Source organism: Bufo bufo, chromosome 1, assembly GCF_905171765.1.
Source record: "Bufo bufo chromosome 1, aBufBuf1.1, whole genome shotgun sequence".
Classification (NCBI taxonomy): domain Eukaryota; kingdom Metazoa; phylum Chordata; class Amphibia; order Anura; family Bufonidae; genus Bufo; species Bufo bufo.
In genome coordinates this window covers 77,027,924-77,051,375 of record NC_053389.1, presented here as the reverse complement: position 1 = coordinate 77,051,375, position 23,452 = coordinate 77,027,924, and the positions used below count along the sequence as shown (strand labels likewise).

Below are 23,452 nucleotides of genomic sequence, written 5' to 3'. Positions count from 1 at the left end.
TTGGTTTTCAGGTTACTCTTGAAGGTTTGGATGTTGGGGGGAGAGTCTGATGAGTTGGGGTAGAGAGCTCCAGAGTAGGGGAGAGGCACGTGAGAAATCTTGTAGGCGACTGTGAGGATCTGAGATTACGTGTGGGGATGTATCTAGAAAGTAGGTCAGAGATGTCAGGAGAGGACAGGTTGCGGACGGCCTTACAGTATATGTAGTTGTTGGTGTTTTAAACTGAATTTGCTGGGCGATGGGGGGCCTGTGAAGGGACTGGCAGAGGAGAAACAAGGGGAGAGGTGGATTAACCGGGCAGCAGAGTTGGGAATAGATTGGAGCAGAGCGAGAGACCTGGATGGGAGGCCACAGAGGAGGATGTTGCAGTAGTCCAGGCGGGAGATGATAAGAGCATGCACTAGTATTATAGTTGACTCAGGGGCGAGGAAGGAACGAATACGAGAGATGTTCTTAAATTGAAAGCAGCAGGTGGAGGTGAGGGTTTAGATGTGTGGCTGAAAGGACAGGGCAGAATCCAATGTTACCCCCAGGCAGCGGGCCTGCGAGACTGGAGAAAGCGTTGTGCTATCAACTGTAATGGACAGGTCAGGTAGGGGGCTGAGTGACATGGGGGAAAGACAATGAATTCAGTTTTCTCATGTTGAGTTTTAGAAGGCAAGAAAAGAATGAAGATATTGCCTATTTAGGATAGGAGGGAAGCCGGAGAGGTAGATTTAAGTGTCATCAACATAGAGGTTGTATGTAAAGCCATGGGACTCTATGAGCTGCCCCAGGCCGAATGTATAATTGGACGGAGTAGAGAGTTAAAGGTATTAAACAGTTGCTTGGGGTTATGTGAGAAAGAGGATGAGAGTAGAGAAGCGGTCCTGTTTAGAAGAGGCAAGTGCAGACTTGAATTTGAGAACAGCTTGTTTGTATGAGATGAAGTCCTCCTTGGAGAGCGTTTTCCTATTATGTACTCAGAGTCCAGTGCGCTCACATAGGTAAGGACAATGCTGCACTTTGTACATCTGCTGAAAATGTCACATTTGGCAGCGGGTGCAATTATATTTTTCCAGCAGAACATGTTTTCAGAAGGTTAGGATCTGCTGTTTTGATGTGCTGGAGGAATCTCATTCGGATTTGCTGTGTCACTGACTCTTCTACGTCCACGACAGCATTCACATAGCGGCTAGCGAGACATAAAGCAAAGCGCTGTGTGCAAACAGGACGCTTCTCCAGGAGACAACAAAACAAATGGAGGATTGACGTCACCAAGGCCACTTCCAGCCAGGGATATTATCTTCCCTTTAAATATGTCTCACACAGAGCTCAGACGAAATAAATCACAAGCCTGAATTACTCGGCTGTACCGATCTGAGACCAGCACAAAAGGAGAACCTGCAGGATGTGAAGAAGCAAGAGGCTGAGCCTTCATCCCATTTTGTGGCTTCTAAAGCTTTCTGGCTTCTGGCGACTCCTGTTAATAGCTTTGGCAATTTTAAAACAGCCAGACAGGGTGCAAACAAAAAACGGAGTCCAGCCGTGTGCTTACAGAACAGGCTTGTGAATGCCTGGCACAATGAATGCCCAAATTTGCAGATACTCCCATATAAATATGAATATACTGGTTCGGGTAGCTGAATACATGTGGAAAACTAATCTAAAACCAACACGGGTAGGATCCAGGCTACAACCCAAGTATATATTTAAAGGGGTTATGCCACGAAACGTATGACTATACAACAAATAGAGCATTTCAGATGAAGTATTATTGCAATATACATGGAGTGGCGGTCTTGACCACCGCACAATTGCATGGGGCCCCCTGACAGGCGAGTCAGACTGCAGCAGTTGACATTCAGTAACTAGGCACAGGCAGTATAATTACAGGGGGTATTGCTGGTGGGCATTATAATAATACAGGGGGTATTGCTGGGGATATTCTAATAACACAGGGAAAACTGCTGGGGGGCCATAATATTACAGGGGGGACTGTGGGGGGTATAATAATACAGGGGAAATGCTGGGGGCATTATAATAATACAGTGGACACTACTGAGAGCAGTATAATTACAGGGGGTATTGCTGGTGGGCATTATAATAATACAGGGGGTATTGCTGGGGATATTCTAATAACAGAGGGGAAACTGCTGGGGGCCAGAATATTACAGGGGGCACTGATGGGGTATTAAAATAATACAGGGGGAACTGCTGGGGGCCATAATAATATTAAAGTGGAACTTCAGAAGGCATTATAATAATATCGGGGGCACTGCTGGAGCAGTACAGAGGACTGAGCATTATAATTAAAGGGGGGCACTGCTGGGGTTCACAATGGATACTGTATTGTTGTGGCACCAGGAGGGTGAGGATAATGGAAAAGTGAGGATTCTAAGATGTCATCAGTATCAGATCGGCGGGTGTCCGACACCCGGGACCCCCCGCCAATCAGCTGAATGAGAAGGCACTGGTGCTCCTGTGAGTGCCGCAGCCTTCCCCCTGCTCACCAAGCACAGCGCCACACATTGTATAGCGGCTGTGCTTTGTATTGCGCTCAGCCCTATTCACTTCAATGGGGCTGAGCTGTGCCGATGAATGCGACGTCACTTGGACTAAGGAGAGCTGTGAGAGCGCCGCTGCCTTCTAAAACAGCTGATCGGCAGAGGTCTCAGGTGGCGGACCCCGACTGATCAGATACTGATGCGCTATCTAGAGTACAGGTCATCAGTATTAAAGTCTCAGAAAACCCCTTTAATTAGAACAGGACCCATGCACAATCGCCGGACGGCTGCCTTGGCAACCGCACAGCCCAGCGTTCAGTTGCATCTGTCCGCGGCCGGCGTCAGATCGTGGGGGAGAATAGACAAGCTTTGCTTCCCTTAAATACCTGCAGGGGATGTACCTCTCTGAGAGTTGCATTCACCTGTTTTCCATATCCTTAAAATACTGCTGGATAAAATGCCCAATGATGAAGATAGGCAACACATTACTACAAACAGTTAAAATCTTCCACAAATTTCAACCTGCTGAAATATTTTTTTCTTCTGTAGCATTCGCGCAGCAGACTCCGAGCCAAAACACGCAGGTTATTATTACTCCCCTCTCTCCTTCCCTGTCGATCCAATCTGTACCATTCCTCTAATAGCCTTTGACAATAGAGCTGACGAGCTTTTCAGAGCCGCGGCCTGCGCTGATTTTGCCTGAATATGCTGCTGATGGCAACGTGTGGCGCTCCGTTCTAAACCTGCAAGACGGCTCCTGAATAGGATGGTAACCAGCTCTGCTTCTCCCTCGGTTCAACCCACCCTTTGGGAAATGGGGCTGTTGGAATATAGGACACGAGCGACGTTATTACCCTGACAATGGAGGAGCGAGTCGAAGAAAGACAAAGCCTGGCTTATAAGCGGGGACTGCCGGCCAAAAAATCACACTGCTCCTTTTTTTGTCCTCTTTTGTCCCCATCAGCGAGCTTATTAAAGACTCATTAGCTGTACTTCTTGTTACCACATACTACAATTAACTAAGTGAGTGGCTGGCAAAAGAAGAGAACAAGGATGTAAAATCTATATATGTTAACTGAAATGTAACCCTTAATGTGCCAGCGTCCTGCAGACTACATAAAAAAAAATTCAAAACCCGAACGTTTCGAACTTTTTTCGCAGCAAGTTCATAAATAATTAGGAAATAATGGGGTAATGCATACGGACAGGAATCACTTAAAAAAAATGGTGGGTGAAAAAGAACTCTACTAAAGACCATGGATATATATGTGAAGTACACAGCACCAGATGCCACTGTCCCGCTCCATTGACTTCCAGTTTTAAGCAAAAATGAAAAAATAAACAAAACCAAAAAAAACTTTTAATATACTTTATGTTTTAGGTTATACTCAATCTATGCCTTGGGATAATGTTCGGAATGACTGATGATGTCAAATGATACTGTGTCTGACTAGGCTTTGTATGTATAAAGTTAGGCCAGACCCACATGAGCGAGTTCAATGCGAGAAACTCGCTGCGTCTGTCAGTGGGAGGTGCCGTTCTGACAGGATCGCACAGCATTATAATGGTCTGGAATCTATTGTATTACACTGACAGCATCATGTCAGTGTAATTCAGTGGATTCCAGGACTCTCAGGGTCACACAGCATTATAAATCAGTATAATGCTGTGCGATCCTGTCAGAGGAAAGGAGCGCGTTTCTAGCATTGAACTCGCTTGTGTGTGTCGGGCCCTAGGGTTGCAGGAATCCATGGGCATTTCATAGTATAAATTGGAAGACTTTCCTAGTCTATAAGCCGTGTGCACCACAGCCTTAGGCCACTTTCTGATGGCCGTAAAATGGGTACTAATCTTACGGAGGCAACACTCAACGCTTTTCATCAAAAACAAAACGAAAAAGTCCTTTTACATGGACCAATGATCTGGCAGATTTTTGGGGATGGGCGTTTATATAAAGGTTTGTTCCCAATAATCTGCCTGTGTGAAAGGTGCCGGAAATCCCGTGATCACGACGTTCTGCCGGCACGAAAAATCATCGTTCCTGTATAGATGCTTCTGTATAAACAACGATTTGCTGCGCATGGATAATGATTTTTTACAGAGAAAAGTGATCCCTCGTCCCCATACAGTGGAGGGGATTGCCGCATGTAAATGCAACCCACATCTCTGCTGATGATATGACCGTGATCTGCTCCGTTACTGATAATCAGACAGATCATCTCTAAGTGTAAAAGTACTCCAAGTCTGGTTTTGAAGAACCGAGGGAGGTCCAGGTGTTGTACCAGTAACACGGGCGTTGAAAAAAGAGAGAGTGGGTTTGCAGTAAAAATATCCGTCAGATGAACTACCCAAAACATCAATGCGGAAAGGACGACCAGAGTGGTCAGGTACTTAGGGCAGTTGGGGGGCCATTAGGATCATTATGATGGTGACCGATTCTCTTTAAAGGGAACCAGGCGTGTAACCATTAGCACACCAGCGTGTCATTATACAGCACATCAAACCCAATCATTCCTGCAAACTATAGTAAATGCAGATCTAACTTAAAGGGAACCTGTCATCAGGATTTTGTGCATAGAGCTGAGGACATGGGCTGCTAGATGGCCACTAGCACATCCGCAATACCCAGTCCCCATAGCTCTGTGTGCTTTTATTGTGTTAAAGGGAACCTGTCATGTGGATATTTGATTATAATCTAACTAATTATATATAATCATTAACTACGAAAAAGTACCTTAGATGTATTCACTTACTGGTGTGACAGATGGTTATCTCATAATATACACACAAAGATGCCGCATGCAGCATGCTAATGAGCTGATTTGAGTCCAGCGTGATGTCATTGTGTCCAGCGTATATTTAATTCAGAGATATAGCCACTCCCCTGCCCACCTGCTGCTGATTCCTATGGAAACAAACTGTCACTCAGCAGCAGGTGGGCGGGAAGAGTCAGGAGCTCATGAATATTCAGGACTCATCATTATCAGCTGGAGCTTTTCAATACAAGATGTTGGCAGATTGACTGAGTCAATTAAAGAAAGTGACCCAGCATTTTGCTAAGAGAATCAGTCACTTATTTATATTGCCCTTAGTTAGGACACCATAAAACTGGTGACAGGTTCCCTTTAAAAAACAGTTTTGATCCATATGCAAATGACCTGATATGAGTCCTGTATCCGGAGATGAGTCAAGCGGAAAGGAGCCCAGCACCACCCCGCGTCCTCCGAATCTCCTCCTTGCTGGCGTCACAGAGCTGGAGCGCCGAAATCTCGCAATGCGCGAGCTAGCGCATGCGTAGTTCGTTCCCTGTGCTGATGCCAGTACAGGGAATGAACATGATGCAGACACTGCGCATGCGCTAGCTTTCGGCGCTCCAGCTCTGTGACGTCAGCCAGCAAGGAGGAGATTCGGAGGACGCGGGGCGGTGCTGGGCTCCTTTCCGCTTGACTCATCTCCGGATACAGGACTCATATCAGGTCATTTGCATATGGATCAAAACTGTTTTTTAACACAATAAAAGCGCAGAGAGCTATGGGGACTGGGTATTGCAGATGTGCTAGTGGCCATCTAGCAGCCCATGTCCCCAGCTCTGTACACAAAATCCTGGTGACAGGTTCTCTTTAACCCCTTAAGGACACATGACGTATGGGTACGGCATGTTTCCCGAGTCCTTAAGGACACATGACGTACCGGTACGTCATGTGTTGTTCCGATCACTGCCGCCCGGCCGGCTGTGATCGGAACAAGGTGCCTGCTCAAATCATTGAGCAGGCACCTCGGCTAAATGCGCGGGGGGGTCCCGTGACCCCCCCATGTCCGCGATCGCAACAAACCGCAGGTCAATTCAGACCTGCGGTTTGTTGCGCTTTCTGCTGTTTCTGATCGCTGCGGTCCCTGACCGCGGCGATCAGAAACTTTAGTGTGCCGAAAATATATTTTTATCACCCCCCCCTGCACCTCTGAATGATTTTAGCCCGGTGGGAGGTGCAGGGGGGGTGTTGCGGGCGGTGGGGGCGGTGCGGGAGGCGGGCGGTGCGGCAGGCGGGATCGCGATCCCCCGCCCGCCTCCCATTGAATAATCGTTGGTGTAGAGTGGGTATACCAGGGTGCCAGCACATTGCTGGCACCCTGGTATAAACGGCTGACATCGGTGATGCGATGTCAGCCGTTTAACCCTTTCCATACAGCGGTCCGTACGGACCGCTGTATGGAAAAAGTTAACAGTAAGAGGGAGCTCCCTCCCTCTCCGATCGGGGGGCTGCTGTGCCTTTGCAGCCCCCCGATGGAGAGGGAGAGAGCTCCCAGACAGCCCCCCGCCAGATCCCATCCTTACCCTTCCCCGTCTGCGAAGTTCTGAGCAGACGGGGAAGGTTCCCATGGCAACAGGACGCCTCTCAGGCGTCCTGCTGTCCATGGTGCTGAACAGATCTGTGCTGAAAGCATAGATCTGTTCAGTGTAAGTAAAATACAGTACAGAACAATATATATTGTACTGTACTGTATTATACAGACATCAGACCCACTGGATCTTCAAGAACCAAGTGGATCTGGGTAAAAAAAAAAGTGAAAAAAAGTGAAAAAAAAGTAAAAATCCAAAAACACATTTATCACTGATTAAAAATTAAAAAAATAACATTCCCTACACATGTTTGGTATCGCCGCGTCCGTAACGACCTGATCTATAAAACGGTCATGTTACTTTACCCGAACGGTGAACGCCATAAAAATAAAAAATAAAAAACTATGATGAAATTGAAATTTTGCTCACCTTACTTCCCAAAAAAAGGTAATAAAAGTGATCAAAAAAGTCGCATGTACGCCAAAATTGTAGCAATCAAACCGTCATCTCATCCCGCAAAAAATGAGACCCTACTTAAGATAATCACCCAAAAACTGAAAAAACTATGGCTCTTAGACTATGGAGACACTAAAACATAATTTTTTTTGTTTCAAAAATGAAATCATTGTGTAAAACTTACATAAATAAAAAAAAAGTATACATATTAGGTATTGCCGCGTCCGTATCGACCGACTCTATAAAAATATCACATGACCTAACCTCTCAGGTGACCACCGTAAAAAAAAAAAAAAAAAAACTGTGTAAAAAAAGCAATTTTTTGTCATCTTACATCACAAAAAGTGTAATAGCAAGCGATCAAAAAGTCATATGCACCCCAAAATAGTGCCAATCAAACCGTCATCTCCTCCCGCAAAAAATGAGACCCTACTTAAGATAATCGCCCAAAAAACTGAAAAACTATGACTCTTAGACTATGGAGACACTAAAACTTTTTTTTGTTTTAAAAATGAAATCATTGGGTAAAACTTACATAAATTAAAAAAATGTAATACATATTAGGTATCGCCGCGTCCGTGACAACCTGCTCTATGAAATTACCACATGATCTAACCTGTCAGATGAATGTTGTAAATAACAAAAAAAAAAAACGGTGCCAAAAAAGCTAATTCTTGTTACCTTGCCGCACAAAAAGTGTAATATAGAGCAACCAAAAATCATATGTACCCTAAACTAGTACCAACAATACTGCCACCCTATCCCGTAGTTTCTAAAATGGGGTCACTTTTCTGGAGTTTCTACTCTAGGGGTGCATCAGGGGGGGCTTCAAATGGGACATGGTGTCAAAAAAACAGTCCAGCAAAACCTGCCTTCCAAAAACCGTATGGCATTCCTTTCCTTCTGCGCCCTGCCGTGTGCCCGTACAGCGGTTTACGACCACATATGGGGTGTTTCTGTAAACTACAGAATCAGGGCCATAAATAATGAGTTTTGTTTGGCTGTTAACCCTTGCTTTGTAACTGGAAAAAAAATATTAAAATGGAAAATCTGCCAAAAATGTGAAATTTTGAAATTGTGTCTCTATTTTCCATTAAATCTTGTGCAACACCTAAAGGGTTAACAAAGTTTGTAAAATCAGTTTTGAATACCTTGAGGGGTGTAGTTTCTTAGATGGGGTCACTTTTATGGAGTTTCTACTCTAGGGGTGCATCAGGGGGGCTTCAAATGGGACATGGTGTCAAAAAAACAGTCGGCGCACCTTTCACTCTACGCCCCGCTGTGTGACCGTACAGTAGTTTACGGCCACATATTGGGTGTTTCTGTAAATGGCAGAGTCAGGGCAATAAAGATACAGTCATGTTTGGCTGTTAACCCTTGCTTTGTTAGTGAAAAAAATGGGTTAAAATTGAAAATTAGGCAAAAAAATGAAATTCTCAAATTTCATCTCCATTTGCCAATAACTCTTGTGCAACACCTAAAGTGTTAACGACGTATGTAAAATCAGTTTTGAATACCTTGAGGGGTGTAGTTTCTTAGATGGGGTCACTTTTAGGGAGTTTCTCCTCTAGGGGTGCATCAGGGGGCTTCAAATGGGACATGGTGTAAATAAACCAGTCCATAAAAATCAGCCTTCCAAAAACCAAACGGCGCACCTTTCACTCTACGCCCCGCTGTGAGGCCGTACAGTAGTTTACGGCCACATATTGGGTGTTTCTGTAAACAGCAGAGTCAGGGCAATAAAGATACTGTCTTGTTTGGCTGTTAACCCTTGCTTTGTTAGTGGAAAAAATGGGTTAAAATGAAAAATTAGACAAAAAAATCAAATTCTCAAATTTCCTCCCCATTTGCCAATAACTCTTGTGCAACACCTAAAGGGTTAACAATGTATGCAAAATCAGTTTTGAATACCTTGAGGGGTGTAGTTTCTTAGATGGGGTCATTTTTGGGTGGTTTCTATTATGTAAGCCTCGCAAAGTGACTTCAAACCTGAACTGGTCCCTAAAAATTGAGTTTTTGTAAATTTCGGAAAAATTTCAAGATTTGCTTCTAAACTTCTAAGCCTTATAACATCCCCAAAAAATAAAATATCATTCCCAAAACAATTCAAGCATGAAGTAGACATATGGGGAATGTAAAGTCATCACAATTTTTTGGGGTATTACTATGTATTACAGAAGTAGAGAAACTGAAACTTTGAAATTTGCAAATTTTTCCAAATTTTTGGTAAATTAGGTATTTTTTTGTGCAAAAAAAATAATTTTTTTGACTTCATTTTACCAGTGTCATGAAGTACAATATGTGACGAAAAAACAATCTCAGAATGGCCTGGATAAGTCAAAGCGTTTTAAAGTTATTAGCACTTAAAGTGACACTGGTCAGATTTCCAAAAAATGGCCTGGTCCTTAAGGTGAAAATGAGCCCGGTCCTTAAGGGGTTAAAGGGAACCTGTCATGTTAAATGTGGTGCAGGCTGCATGTTACAGAGAGGGTTGATAGTTTTGTGGGAAAAGATTCAGTAAAACTTGTAATTTATACATTTAAATTCCTGCTCATTGTGATCTTCGAAGTCCAGGAGGCGGTCCCATCAGTGATTGACAGCAGTCTGTATAAACATAGAGGTCAGGCTGTCAATCACTGATAGGACCGCCTCCTGGACTTCAAAGATCACAATGAGCAGGAATTTAAATGTATAAATTACGAGTTTTACTGAATCTTTTTCCACAAAACTATATATCAGTCTGCTCAGCTCTTTCTGCTCTATAACATGCTGCATGTAGCTTACACTGCATTTTCATGGCAACAGGTTCCCTTTAAGTTATCAGGAAGGAAGCATTCCATCTTAACATTTGCCTGCTTGTCAGTGGAGGAAAGAGCTGCATTTACATGCATCGATCACCTCCACTGTATGCGGACGAGTGATGGCTACTGCCATCGCTCGACCTCATACACAGCCATTGTTTCTGTGCAGCTGATTCCTGTTTACGTGTTTGTTGCCAATAATCTGCCCTGCAATTGGGCAGTGTAAATGTGCTTTACTGGGAGATGACTTCAGAACTAAACCCTAGTGGCTTTGTGCGCAAGCATTGCACCAATGAAGCAGAGGACAGTACACTTCACTTTACTGCGCATGCACCATAAGTTGCTGGATTTGAATCCCAGACTCCTCTCCGAGTAAGTTAGATCTTCACTTCCTATACTGTATTTTGCAGGTATGGATGGATTTGATACGGGCTGGTCTGTCCCCCATATGCCTGGGCCACTCACACTGAATATACTTTCCTGGCTCCCCCTACCGCTCCTGGTACCCGCACTGCCGCTGCAGCTTCTCCTTGTGCGCGGATGAAAACATCCGTTGTTTGGCGAGGAGAAGCCAATGGCAGGCGGGGACGAGCATCCCTAGCATCGCAGTTGACGCTAGGGAGGCTCGTCCCCGCCTGCGATTGGCTGCTGCTCGCCCGGCACCGGATGTTTTCATCCATGCACGGAGAGAAGCTGCAGGGCAGTGCGGGGACCAGGAGCGGCTCAGGGAGTGGGGAGCCAGGTAAGTATTTTTTAGTCTTGGATAACCCCTTAAAACATTTTGTATAGCCACTTAGTTATTCAATAAAATGTATCTGTATAGCGTCACTTGCTGTTTATTTTTTTCTTATTTCTTTGTCCTGCTCACTGAGAAGGCCGCACATGCTCAGTTTCATCCTTCAACTGCCTCCTGAGCTGTGATAGGGATGTCCGATTTTCATTATTTACATTAGTCATGGGATTACCCATTTAAACTCCTCAAAAGTGTGCTGCTTGCTGTCCATGAATTCAGAAGCTGAAAACCTGCCCCTATCATGTGCAACTGACCTACACGATGCACACAATGAACTGGAAAACTCCTTTAAACAGCTAACAGTTTAGGATCGGCAGCTCAGCAATGTCCTACTTAGTAAAATACACTATCCTGGTACGTAACAGGAGGACCCCCAGTAATGGACACTTGGAGGGGCACACTAGGATGTAAGACAGGTGATTCCCAATATGCCTCACATTCTTCACGTACATGGCACGTACATAAGATGACCTGAGAGAGGAAACACTGGATGTTTTGCCTGCGATTATCATGCAGTTGCTCTGGAGGAGCTGATTATATATATTAAGGTGGCCATACACCTTAGACCGATATTACTCTTTACACGAACAAGCATGCGTGTGTTCTCAATAGCGAGAGATGGAAAAAAAAAACTGCTGCTAGGCTCCTCTGGCAGTGGCTTTTATCCAACATGCCCAATCCTTCTGCCATCCAGGCTAAGTTGTGACAGCCCCATACACATAAGATGGTCAACTGTTCCGCTGAACCCGGTGGGTTCGGCTGAAATTCATCTAACATGTACGAGTCAGGTGATTTACACCTTCCCCCTATATGTCACCTGGGACCAAGTGTCAAACAGGTTGTATTTTAGGTTGCCTATTGTTTCCAAGGGCATCAGCGGTGTCTAAGAGCCTCTTAAAAGAGTTTTCTCATAACAACGACTCCTTTACTTGGTTGGTGTTCTAACCCCTGGTGATCAGCTCTATTTACCCAAGGAAGCGGTATAGCAGCCATTCGAAAGAATGGCAGATCAGGTAACACATAGAAACCCAGGTTCTTGAGTGGGAATCGTTCTTGTAGAGAACATCTCCGTTCAGGCATTGAGGAGGAAAGGACTTCACTCTATGACATCCTATGGACAGGGGTTGTCTCCATACTCACCGAGCAAACCATGCGTGTTCATTGGGGAAGCCGATGAACATATTAAAGGTGCCGGTCAAACGATGATCTGGATCTGAGCTAATCTCGGTGGTCTTAGAGGTGGAACATGTTAACGTATTCAGCACCAAGAACCAGGATTATGTGACAATATCCTAAAAATATGTATGAAAAAAACCCCGAAATTAAATTTCTACTTCGGTGTTCGCACGAGTCAGCAGTGCGTAGGTACAGACGGTGTGATGATATCACCCGTTGCTCACTGCGAGCAGTCAGAAATAGAAATGGTTTCTGAGTCAGGTCTGCAAATAGACGTGCTGAACGTTGGGGTCTGTTCAGATTGAAGGCTGACAGCTTACTAAGAAATCATGCCCAGCATGGGTGAAACGCTGCCGCATTTAAGCTAAAGAAGTTATTGACGTCAGCGCAAATTAACCTTCAGGTTTGCAAAGATAATTGAGAGCGCAACGAGAACCAAGTAATACAATAAAGGTCGTTCAATTGCATAAGGGTCTTCTTGTACAGAGTACAAACGTCTGGGCGACCTCCTTGGCACCCCGTTGCGCTATAATCAAGCTGCTAAAAAGAAAAATGCAATGTATAGTACATAGACAGACAGCAGGGAACGGGTCAACTTTATTAAATAGGTCAGGACAATTCCGGCGACACCATATATGTTTATTGGGGTTATTAGAGCATCTAATGGGTTAAATACCAAGATCGGAGGTAAATCCGATCCTGGCCGTTGCAGCAGGTGTCTAGATGTATATTCCAGCCGTCACCCTTTGTGGATGGCATGGGCACAGCAGATTTAACAATTTCAGGCCCAGAGGATTTTCCATTTTTGCGTTTCCATTTTTTTACTCCCTGCTTTCCCGGATCCATAACTTTTTATTTTTCCGATCACATAGACGGATGAAGGCTTGTTGTTTCTGTGGGACAAACTGTACTTTCTAATAGCACCATTTACTATTGCATACAATGTAAGGAGAAGTTGGGGAAAAAAAATCAAAATGGGGTGGAATTTGAAAAAAACCTGCTATTCCGCCAGTTTTTGGAGTTTTGTTTTTACGGCGATCCCCTGGGGTAAAACTGATACTTTCATCCTCCGGGTCAGTGTGATTACAGTGATACCACATTCATACAGTTTTTTTCTTTAGTTTTTATCACCATAATCTGATCCCATAATTTTTTTTTATAGTTATGTCTATGGAGCTATGTGAGGGCTAAATTTTTATGGGATGATCTGTAGTTTCTAGTTATACTATTTTGGAGTGTGTAGGACTTTTTATTCAATTATTTTGGGGAGGGGAAGAGACGACAAAATCGGCCCTTTAGATTATTTTATTTTTATTTTTTCATTGTACGGGATAAATGTTTATTTTTAATATTATTTATTTTAATTTTGGGGAAAGGGGTGATTTTAATTTTTATATATTTTTAAAAACTTTTTTTTTTTATTAGATTGCTTCCCCATTACATTGCAATGAATTGCAGATTCGCTATGTTCTTATGAAGCCCTGCCACTTGCAGGACTCCATAGGAACTGCAACTGCAATAGCATGGGTTTCTTTAGAGAGACCCAGGCTATCACAGGCAATGAATGGCTCCCCCAATTGCAGTGCAGGGAAGGTATTCAGGATCCGGGAGTACAGCGCTCCCAGGGAAAGCCACCTCAGATACTGTGGTCACAACTGTTCACAGCATCTGATGGGTTAAAATGTCTGCAATCTGCGTTATTGCCGATCACAGACACTATCCCTGAGGGTCTGCTGTTTAAAACAGCAGAAACCTGGTGGCTATGGTGCTCACGTGGGCGCCATCTTTAGATAGAGCGGTTACTTGCATGAAAGCACTGCCAAAAAGGATGAACAGTTAGATACAAATGCAAGTTAAAGAGGTTCTCTGGACCTGTACCTAAAGAAACACTTTCAGCTAACCCAAGGAGAGAAGACATTCTGAGCAGTATTTATGCTTCCGTCGCGCTGCCGATTCTTGCCAAATGTGCTCCTCTTTCTACCTGTTCAGCTACATCTACATTATGCAGCTGAGGGAGGCATTTTGGGTACAGGCCCTGAGAACCCCTTTACAAAAAAGGACATGTCTGTCTTAGTAAATACTTGAAATTTGCAAGAAATAAAAAAACTGGAGCACTTTTTGTTAGAATTCTGCATTGTTCCTCTGTAATTCCTCCTTGAAATGTGCTAACTGAATACATTGAATAAAATGAATAAATAGTAGATTTTACTATTCCCCTTGTCATAAGGAGAAACTGTGTAATCAGGTTGAATGTGTAGGAATGAATGGGGAATTCCAGTTATCAATTTATTTTTGAATTTCAAGGAAGTATAAAAGAGGAAGAGTGATGTAGAGTCCAAAATAAAGAATTATTTCATAGAGAACATATGTCAGGAGAACGGGCAGGTCCTCTTAAACATCTAGAAAGATCAAGCAGTGGGGTGGGGGCGTGCAGCTTTTACTTTGAGAAAGTCTAGTACTTTTGACATGGAGGTTGTCAGCAAATTTCAACACAATCCCAAAGTGTAGACATGAAAAAAATGTTACGGAGAACCTGGCACATAACGATAGGATTACCCCAACCATATCCAGTTATGTTAAAGGTCTCACCATGATCCCAGTGCCTAGATTATCACATTCATCTATGGAACTCACATATCTGGAGGTCTCTTCCAGGTTCCGATCATTCATATCCTTGGGGATGATTCTTGTAGCTTGCCGCCCCTTAGCGTAAGGCTTCGGGAGTTGTCCTCTGAACTCCGATTCAATGAACTGAAGTTGCCAACTACGTGCGATAAGAATCAAAAGATAAGATATATTAGATGAGTTTGTGAGTCCTATGCGGGGTGGAGGACCCCGGGACAGGCTGTATTTATATATGCACCCAGCTATACAGTATGCATGGTTCATGTGTCCTATCCATACAGACTGTGGGTCAAACTTAGGCTTCTATGTGATAGATCTGGAACGGTAAGTGGAGTTGTATGAAATTGAAAAATGAAAAAATTTTGCAGATTTGCCATGGATTTTGATGAAGATCTGTGGCAGATTTTGCCTTATGTACTGCAAAGGGTGTGCAAAAGGTAACTCCCAAGAAAGGAGCGCCACCTTGTGGAAGTGGCTCCCTATGAGTCAAAAATTGACTTTTTAAGTTGTTTTGGGGTGCTTGCTCCTCATCAGTACGGAGTAGCAGGCTACCTGTGTGGGTGCGGTACTGGCTCTCAAGAGACCAGCCTTGTAGGGAGACTTACTGGAAGGACTACATGGCGTGGAGACTTATTGGCAATGCTCCATGGGAAAACAAAATACAAAGAGGTATCTCGCAAGCAAAGAAAACCATCTCGCCAGTGCCATCTTGAGGAAATGGGTCCCTATGAGTTAAAGTTCATCTGTCAGCAGATTTGTACCTATGACACTGGCTGACCTGTCTCATGTGCGCTTGGCAGCTGAAGGCATCTGTGATGGTCCCATGTTTATATGTGCCCAAAATGCTGAGAAAAATGATATCTTCGTGTATGCAAATGAGCCTCTAGGAGCAACGGGGAAGTTGCCGTTACACCTAGGGGCTCCGAAATTTTATGCACTTTGATTGACTTTAGCAACGCCCCCGTTGCTCCTAGAGGCTAATTTGCATGCAGGAAGATATCATTTTTCTCAGCATTTTAGGCACATTAACATCAGGCCAACACAGATGTCTTCAGCTGCCAAGTGCACATGTAACAGGTCAGCCGGTGTCATAGGTGCAAATCTGATGAACGACAGATGAACTTTAAAGTTAAAAAGTCCGATTTTTTTTACGTATCGTGCTGTAAAAAAGATGCAAGATGCGCCTTAATTTGAGTCTTCGAGTTTCTTGTCACTTTTCCACCGTATCAAGAAAACAGGTGGGGCTTACAGGGAGTAGGTGGGACGTTGCTCGCCGGATTTACTATAAAACTTACGCCACAAACTAGCGTAAGTCATAGCTCAAGTCTAAGCCAGCCCCTAGCTGGTGAAGATTTGTGTTTCTGGCACAAGGAGTGGCACATCTGTCTCTAAATAAATTAGTTGCATCTTACGCCAGCGACAGGGAATCAACACTGGCTTATGTGAATGCCAAATTTTCATAAAAGTCCACCCTTTATTCTCCGGAACACTGCAACCCATTTTCACAAGACAGATACCATTTTAATAAACAGGATCAACTATACCAGGTAGCATACCTGGTTTAATAGGGTCGATCCTGCTGACATGTGCTCTTTAGCTAGACTACTAATATCCACTGGACGGACGGCATATTTATTACCATTCTCCCAACCAGTGCGCTGTATCCAGGTCAGTACAAGATGAAACAACAATTAAACTCACTTGTCTGGAAGAAGGAAATTACTTGGAAAGCGATACCACTCTTTCCCCACACACACATTCACTGTCTTGCTGTCTGGTACAGTGTGAAGAGCCGGGTCCTTCGCAATTCTGTAAAACTCCGGGTACAAATCTAATGGTGCATGGTAACCTGAAAAACAGAAAAATTGTCATACGGAATGTTTCCTCAGAAAATCAGTATTTAAATCAGATTTTTATTATTAAAGGCTATGTACACCTTCGGAGGCAATTTTTGTTTATGATTGTTTTTTTATAAATTTTTGGCTATTAAAAATATTGAGCTGTTCTGTCACAAAGGGTTAACCGTTTTTCTAACTTTGTGACTGGTACTTTCAGGTTGTGTCCTCTAACCCTTATCTCTAAACTACTAAGAGGTGATAGACACTTATTCAAGCCACTTTCTTATCAGTAAGATAAGGATTGAGCTTTAATGAGCGTTTATAATGTCAGAGAGCAGAGATAAGGAGTCCAACTGCTCCCCAGATGACGGAAAATACAGAAAATCCACTGGCTGGATGTACAGAAAAAGGTTCCATATTTTTAATAAAGACCAATTGAAAAACTATTTTTTTGCTTAAAATAAATACAATGCAATAATAATAAACAAAAAATTGCCCCCAAAAGGTGTACATAGCCTTTAAGGGTTTGTTAGTTTAAAAAAAAAAAAAATTTTTTGGTGTTTTCATTATCATCCACCTAGAAAACATGAGATGTTGCTATTTTCACACGGAACACTAGATCAAACCAAATGGGATTAAGCTGTCTCTTTTCTGTAGCTTACAAGCTTTGCTGTATAGACTGGAACACCAGGATTAGGGTCATCTCATTATGAAAGCATGGGGCAGGTAATGACTGTTGTATTTTTCTGCCAGAGGTATAGATAAGGTTGGACAGTAACACAGCGCTCTCTCCACACTATTCTCTACAGTGATTGACTATCAGCTGTGTATACATACAGAGAAAGCAGCCTGAGGTGTGGGAAGAGGCTAAAGGAGCCTTCTCCTCATGCATACAGTAGACTCGGAACTAGGAGTCCACTGTATTCTTTCACTGCTCCTATTAAGCAAAAGTACAATGGGGCAGGGGCGGATTGGCAATAGACCCTACAGGGAAATTTCCCGGTGGGCTGATGCCCTGGGGGCCACTCAAGCCCTCTTTATGGCTGCAGGCCAGGTACCTAATGATCTGATGCTCAAGGGCCACATGTGCCCTCCTGAACTCAACTGTGATACAGTTGAATACTGTGGTTGGGGGCAGCAGTATTTTGTATTGCTCTGTGGTATTTGGTTCTGCTGGCGCGGTATTCTGTGCAGCACTACAGTATTGCAGGCCCTGCCTACTTCAGTTGTCCCTGCCTACTTGTTTTGTCCCGTCTTTTGTCAATTTGGACCCACCTACAACATGGTGCGACTTTTAGTTTTTTTTCCAGGGCCACATTAAAGTTCACAATCCGCCCCTGAATGGGGGAGATATATTAAAGGGGTTGGTCACCTTCAGGGAGTCTTTTGGGCAAACCCCCACCCACACGTGGCCGGACCTGCAGAGGGCAGCAACTTTCTGTCTAGACTTACTTTGTGCCTTCTTTTGTCGCAGACTTATTGTGTCACAAATGGCAGACATACTTTGGAGCGAGCTTTCCATTGGCATCAACTGATGTCACCACCACAGATACATGACCTCAATCCCAGAAACTGGAAGAAGTCACTCACCTCTGAACAAGGCAATGGAACGAGAAAAGGACAGGACACCAAACAGTAGGACCGTACCAATGGCAAGCCAGTTGGAAGAAACTGTGTAATGCTCTAAACGGTACCGTTGGAATAAAAAATGGTAACATTTCTAAAAGAAGAGGAAAAAAACTACTTTTAGCCTAACTTATTTAAAAAATAAAATAAAATCAAGCATACATTGGAAGTCAATCAGAAAGCAATGAATTGAGTTTGCAAAGTTTTAAAAACGGTTTTGAACTGGCCTTCTACTTGTACCTGTTATTCTAGGGTGTTTTCAACAACACGTTTTTTCATTGCAGGCACGCAATCTTTTTTTTTTTTTAAGATCCATTCCAAACACCGATATTCATTTTTATGAAGGTTCCCTTTTTTGCTAAAAAGCCAAGGAGGTTCAGCTGAGTGACCTTCAATTGATTTAAAGTGTGTCCTTGTATGGAAAAACAGATACCATTGTATGCAATTCATTAATCGTTTTTTTTTGCCGGATTGCACTAGAAAGGAATGCATCCATTTTTTGTTGGATGGAACAGCCTAGACCTTGCATTTTCCTATCCAATAAAAAAAAATAAAAAATTTGCCATTCATCTGATCTACAGAAGTCTATGTATCCAGTAATCAGCTTTTTGTAAGGTTTAGGAGGAAAAACGGCAATGGCAAACATGGTGTTAAATAGGCTGATAAACCTTTTGACATGCCATAGTGGCATGTAAGACATATTGTTCAGTGGGAGTCCGGGTACAGAGACCCCACCTGTGCCCCTACCATCTTCCTCAGAGATGGGCTTATAGATAGTCCGAGGAGAGCTGAGCAGCGCCCATCAGAGACAAGGGGGCGCAGAATTTAGCCGAGTGCTGTCACCCCTTTATTCCAGCCATAGGTTTGGGTCTCAGCACTCTGACCCCCACCAATCAAAACTTCTGATAGGTCACTGTCACATGTCCATTATGAGTTTCATAAAATGACAGGTCAACTTTGTAGTACAGTAAAGTAGTAGTAGAGCTCCTTAGTAAAAACTGGCATGGCGATGTTAGAGGTATTACCATGTTGGATTTCTTTAAGGGAATCTGTCAACTAGTTTGACTCTATTTAACCTTTGGCAATGCTACGTAGTGCGGCTTCAAAAACATCCCTTTCTTCGTATTATCCTTAGTTTAGAATTCCAGAAATCACAGTTTGAGGTCTAATGAGGGGTGTGACTAAGGGTTCCAAACCTATAATGGCTCGTGTGAATGGAGCCCTGTGCATACATTTATTGAACGCACCGGGAACTTTTCCAATTCCGGCGTATATCCTAAAAATAGAGCTTGGACGCAGCGTACACTGAGCCTTATTCTGAAATGATCTTGCCCATCTGAAATCCATTATTTGAGAAAACACAATGTGCGCTGAAGGAGTGCATGGTTTATTTTCTGGCACAGAACGGGCCATATCTTCAGTGTCCAGAGTCAGAAGGTCCTTTATGACTCTCAAAAGCCTTGCAACGTAACAGATGATTGAGCATCTGAAACGGCCTGTTATTGTAAGACGACGAAATCTTTTTGTTCGGCTCAATGCCTCCTCTGTTCAGAAGACTCACAGCAATTTTCTTCGGCAGATGGAAAACAGCAACACGCAATCTGCAGGCGGTGGTAGAACATTGTCTTCCGTTCACTTTGGAAAAAAGTTATTCTTCTGGAAACGTCTTCAATCCGGGACTTGCACATCTGTAACGTCTCACATTCGCCACAATGGTTTCCAATGAGACCGTTTTCTGATGTACTGTGAAAAAGGCACTACATTCAAGGATGGGTCTCGGCAAGCTATAATGGAGGCAGGGCCGGCCTTGTCTATATGGCTGCCTGCGCCTAATTATATTCTGGTGCCCCCTTCCTACAGAGATTTAGGCCAAGTTTACACTTTTACTTTTAATTATTTTAAAGTTCATCTGTCAGCAGTTCTGTACCTATGACACTGGCTGACCTGTTACATGTGCTCTTGGCAGCTGAAGGCATCTGTGTTGGCCCCATGTTCATATGTGTCCGCATTGCTGAGAAAAATGATGTTTTAATGTATGCAAATGAGCCTCTAGGAGCAACGGGGGCGTTACCATTACACCTAGAGGCTCTGCTTTCTCTCTGGAACTGCCGCATCCTCTGCACTTTGATTGACAGGGCCCAGCAGGCGTGATGATGTTTTTACTACCTGTCCCTGTCCAAGTGCAGAGGGGGCGCAGGAGTTGCAGAGAGAGCTGAGCCTCTAGGTGTAACAGCAACACCCTCGTTGCTCCTAGAAGCTCATTTGCATATATTGAAACCTCATTTTTCTCAGTAATGCGGGCACATATGAACATGGGACCAACACAGATGCCTTCAGCTGCCAAGTGCACATGTAACAGGTCAGCCAGTGTCATAGGTACAAATCTGCTGACAGATGCCCTTTAATAATATGAACAATGGCCCATGGCAGGCATCAGCCAGATTGGACAATTTGGCCCGAGATCAGTCGATCTACAAGTGTATGGCATGATTAGCCAAATTTGGCTGATCATTTGTGAATTAGTGCAAGCTGCAGGGGAAATGAAAGGTGGAATCTGATTTGTTGCTATGGGCACCTAAGCCAGTTTTTTCTTTGCACCAATTTTGATAAATCTCTTCCAATATCTGTAAGTTCTGGGTAAACACTACTGGGCTGTATCAATAGAAGTCAGCAAGACCATGTTGAGTCTGCTTCGTATCGGCTATATGTGGCTGTTCGTGTCCAATGATGCTGCTCAGCTCAGTGGAAAGAAGTGGAGGAGCTCAGAGAAATGGAGGAGAGAACAGAACTTAAAGGGGTTGTGTCACTCCAGCAAGTGGCACCTATCATGTAGAGAAAGTCAATACCAGGCACTTACTAATGTATTATTATCATCCATATTGCCTCTTTTGCTGGCTGGATTAATTTTTCCATCACCTTATACAGCACTCGTTTCCATGGTTATGACCACCCTGCAATCCATCAGTGGTGGTCATGCTTGCACACTATAGTGAAAAAAAGCACTGGCCTCTCTGGTGGCCGGGACCATAGAGCACACATAGAAAAAAGCACCAGCCTATGTGAGCTTCCATGGTCCCAGCCACCAGAGAGGCCAGTGCTTTTTCCTATAGTTTGCAAGCACGACCACCACTGATGGATTGCAGGGTGGTCATAACCATGGAAATGAAAGCTGTATACGGTGATGGAAAAATGAATCCAGCCAGCAAAGGAAGCAATATGGACAATCACAATACATTAGTAAGAGTCTTGTATTAACCTTATCTACATGATAAATGGTATTTGCAGTGACACAACCCTTTTAAGTGGAATCCCTGTCAATTGAGATGATGATCCAGGTGCTAGGAGCAGGCAGCTTTTTTCTGCTGACAGTTCCTAGCCATGTAGTGTTAGCAGGAGGGCTTTGTAAGGGTGCTGGCACGCAGCGCTCTATTGACATGCATTCAGGATGCAGTTTTTCTATTGTAGCTAGCTGAAATTAAATTGTTTCCACTATACAGAAAACCAGGGTTAATGAGGCTGCTAAACTGGCTAAATTGAAAACTGCATCCTTAATGCATGTCAGAACTGCACTGTGTGCCAGCACCCTAAGAGTTGGAGGCATCTTTGGAAGCCCTGTGCTGAAGCCTGCATGGACTCAGCACTTCAAACAGAGGAAGAACTAGGATAGGGGTGGAGGTGGGGGACTGAAGGAATGGGAAAGGTGGCGCCCCGTGAACTATGCAAGGGGATGGCACCCTGTGCAACAGGTTGCACGCCCATAAGGCCGGCCCTGACTGCTCCGGTGCCACAAGCCGACAACTGCAGAGCAGCTCCCACCGAAGGGAGTATGAGCAGAGCTGCAGTGACCAGCTCCACGCACTGCACAGTGGACAGAGCTGCGGAATTCAGAGGCCAGAGCTACCACAGAACAGCCGATTTGGGGTGTGTAGTGTCGGCTCCTGCTGATCAGATAGTTATAGCCTACTCGGAGGATAGGCCATCACTTGTCGAATAGCCATTTAAGGTGCCCATTCACACCCCAACTATCCCATGATGGCAGGGTTCAGAAGGATTGGGTTGTTGGATTGCCTTTCGTTTTTATCAGGGAAGAGAAGTTACTGCCAGAGGTGTCTAGGGGCGGCTTACTCCCCTTTCCTATTAAGAACACATGCACACTCGGCTCAGCCTAGCGTGTATGAGCTTTCTTTTCTATCTAAGCTGTATGGCCAGCTTTACTCCTGATTTGAGGCCAACATTGATCTGACCAGTCCCAATATTTTGTAGCTTCTCTAGTTGTAGGCTCCATATCTGACTGTGGTAAACAGTATTTCGTACCCATCCACAGGATAAGGGAAAAATGTATGATCGCTGGCAATTTCACCCTTGGAATTTGTGAGAATGGGTGTCTCCAAGTCCCCTGTTTTCATGGATTGGTAGTGAGCATGTCAGTCCATAGGAAATGTCATCAATATCTGATCAGTTGCCTAGATGCTTGACGAGCGCTGCGGCCTCCTCACAGGATCCCAAGCACAGCGCTGCACACTATACAATGGCTGTGCTTGGTGTTGTAGCTCAGGTCCCTTCACGTGAGAGGGGTTGAGCAGTACGTAGGCCATGTGGCCTAGGAAGAAGTTATGGCTCTCACTAGGGCACCCCGATCTCTGCAAACCGCTGATCACTGGGGAGGCTTGGAGTTGGATCCCCACCCACCAGATATTGATCACCTATCCTGAGGATAAGTCCTCACTATTCTACTCCTGGAAAAACCCTTTAATAACGTTAAATTGTTCATAACAATTGTAAAACCTATTTTTAATACTCCACTTTTTTGTCAAGATTTAAGACCCTTTTTCAGAGGCTGAGCATCGCTTGTGCCCGATATTTGGGCAATGTAAATGTGTCGCCAATGTTCATTCATCAGGTGAAGGCATCGTTGATGTGCATGCAAAACATTGTTTCCGGGCAGCAGATTGTCCTGTGTAAACAGGGAGCTGATGCCCAGAAACAATGAAGCTGGGGGGACAAGGAATTGCAGCAGCTATTACTCGTCCTCATACATGTTAATGCTGCTCTCACTTCTGCTCACGATCAGGCAATTATCAAGACCAAACTGTTCGTTTCCTATAATTGCCTGCTCAGTCAGCACATGCAAAGGGGCCTATAGCTCTTGAAGGTGCTGTGGTGTCATGAAGACCTTGTAAGAATTTATCCTCATCAAGGTTAAAACATAAAATCTGATATTTGCTACTTACTTTTCAAGCCAGGATGTATATATTGATGTCAATGGGGACGGCACCCAGGACACGATTACACAGAAATCAGTAGGTAAACAC

General features: G+C 44.0%; 1 protein-coding gene across 3 annotated transcripts in view; it reads right to left on the bottom strand.

Annotated features, from left to right (window-relative positions):
• Window positions 1–23,452, bottom strand: part of ALG9 (ALG9 alpha-1,2-mannosyltransferase) — a 155,655-nt gene that overhangs the window by 52,660 nt on the left and 79,543 nt on the right. For all 3 annotated transcript variants that reach the window (XM_040426440.1, XM_040426424.1, XM_040426432.1), the window contains exons 11-13: window positions 18,105–18,234; window positions 16,378–16,525; window positions 14,686–14,815 (exon numbers count right to left, since the gene is read on the bottom strand). In XM_040426440.1, the coding sequence (XP_040282374.1) occupies window positions 14,686–14,815; window positions 16,378–16,525; window positions 18,105–18,234 (408 nt within the window). The remainder of the gene's footprint in view (window positions 1–14,685; window positions 14,816–16,377; window positions 16,526–18,104; window positions 18,235–23,452) is intronic.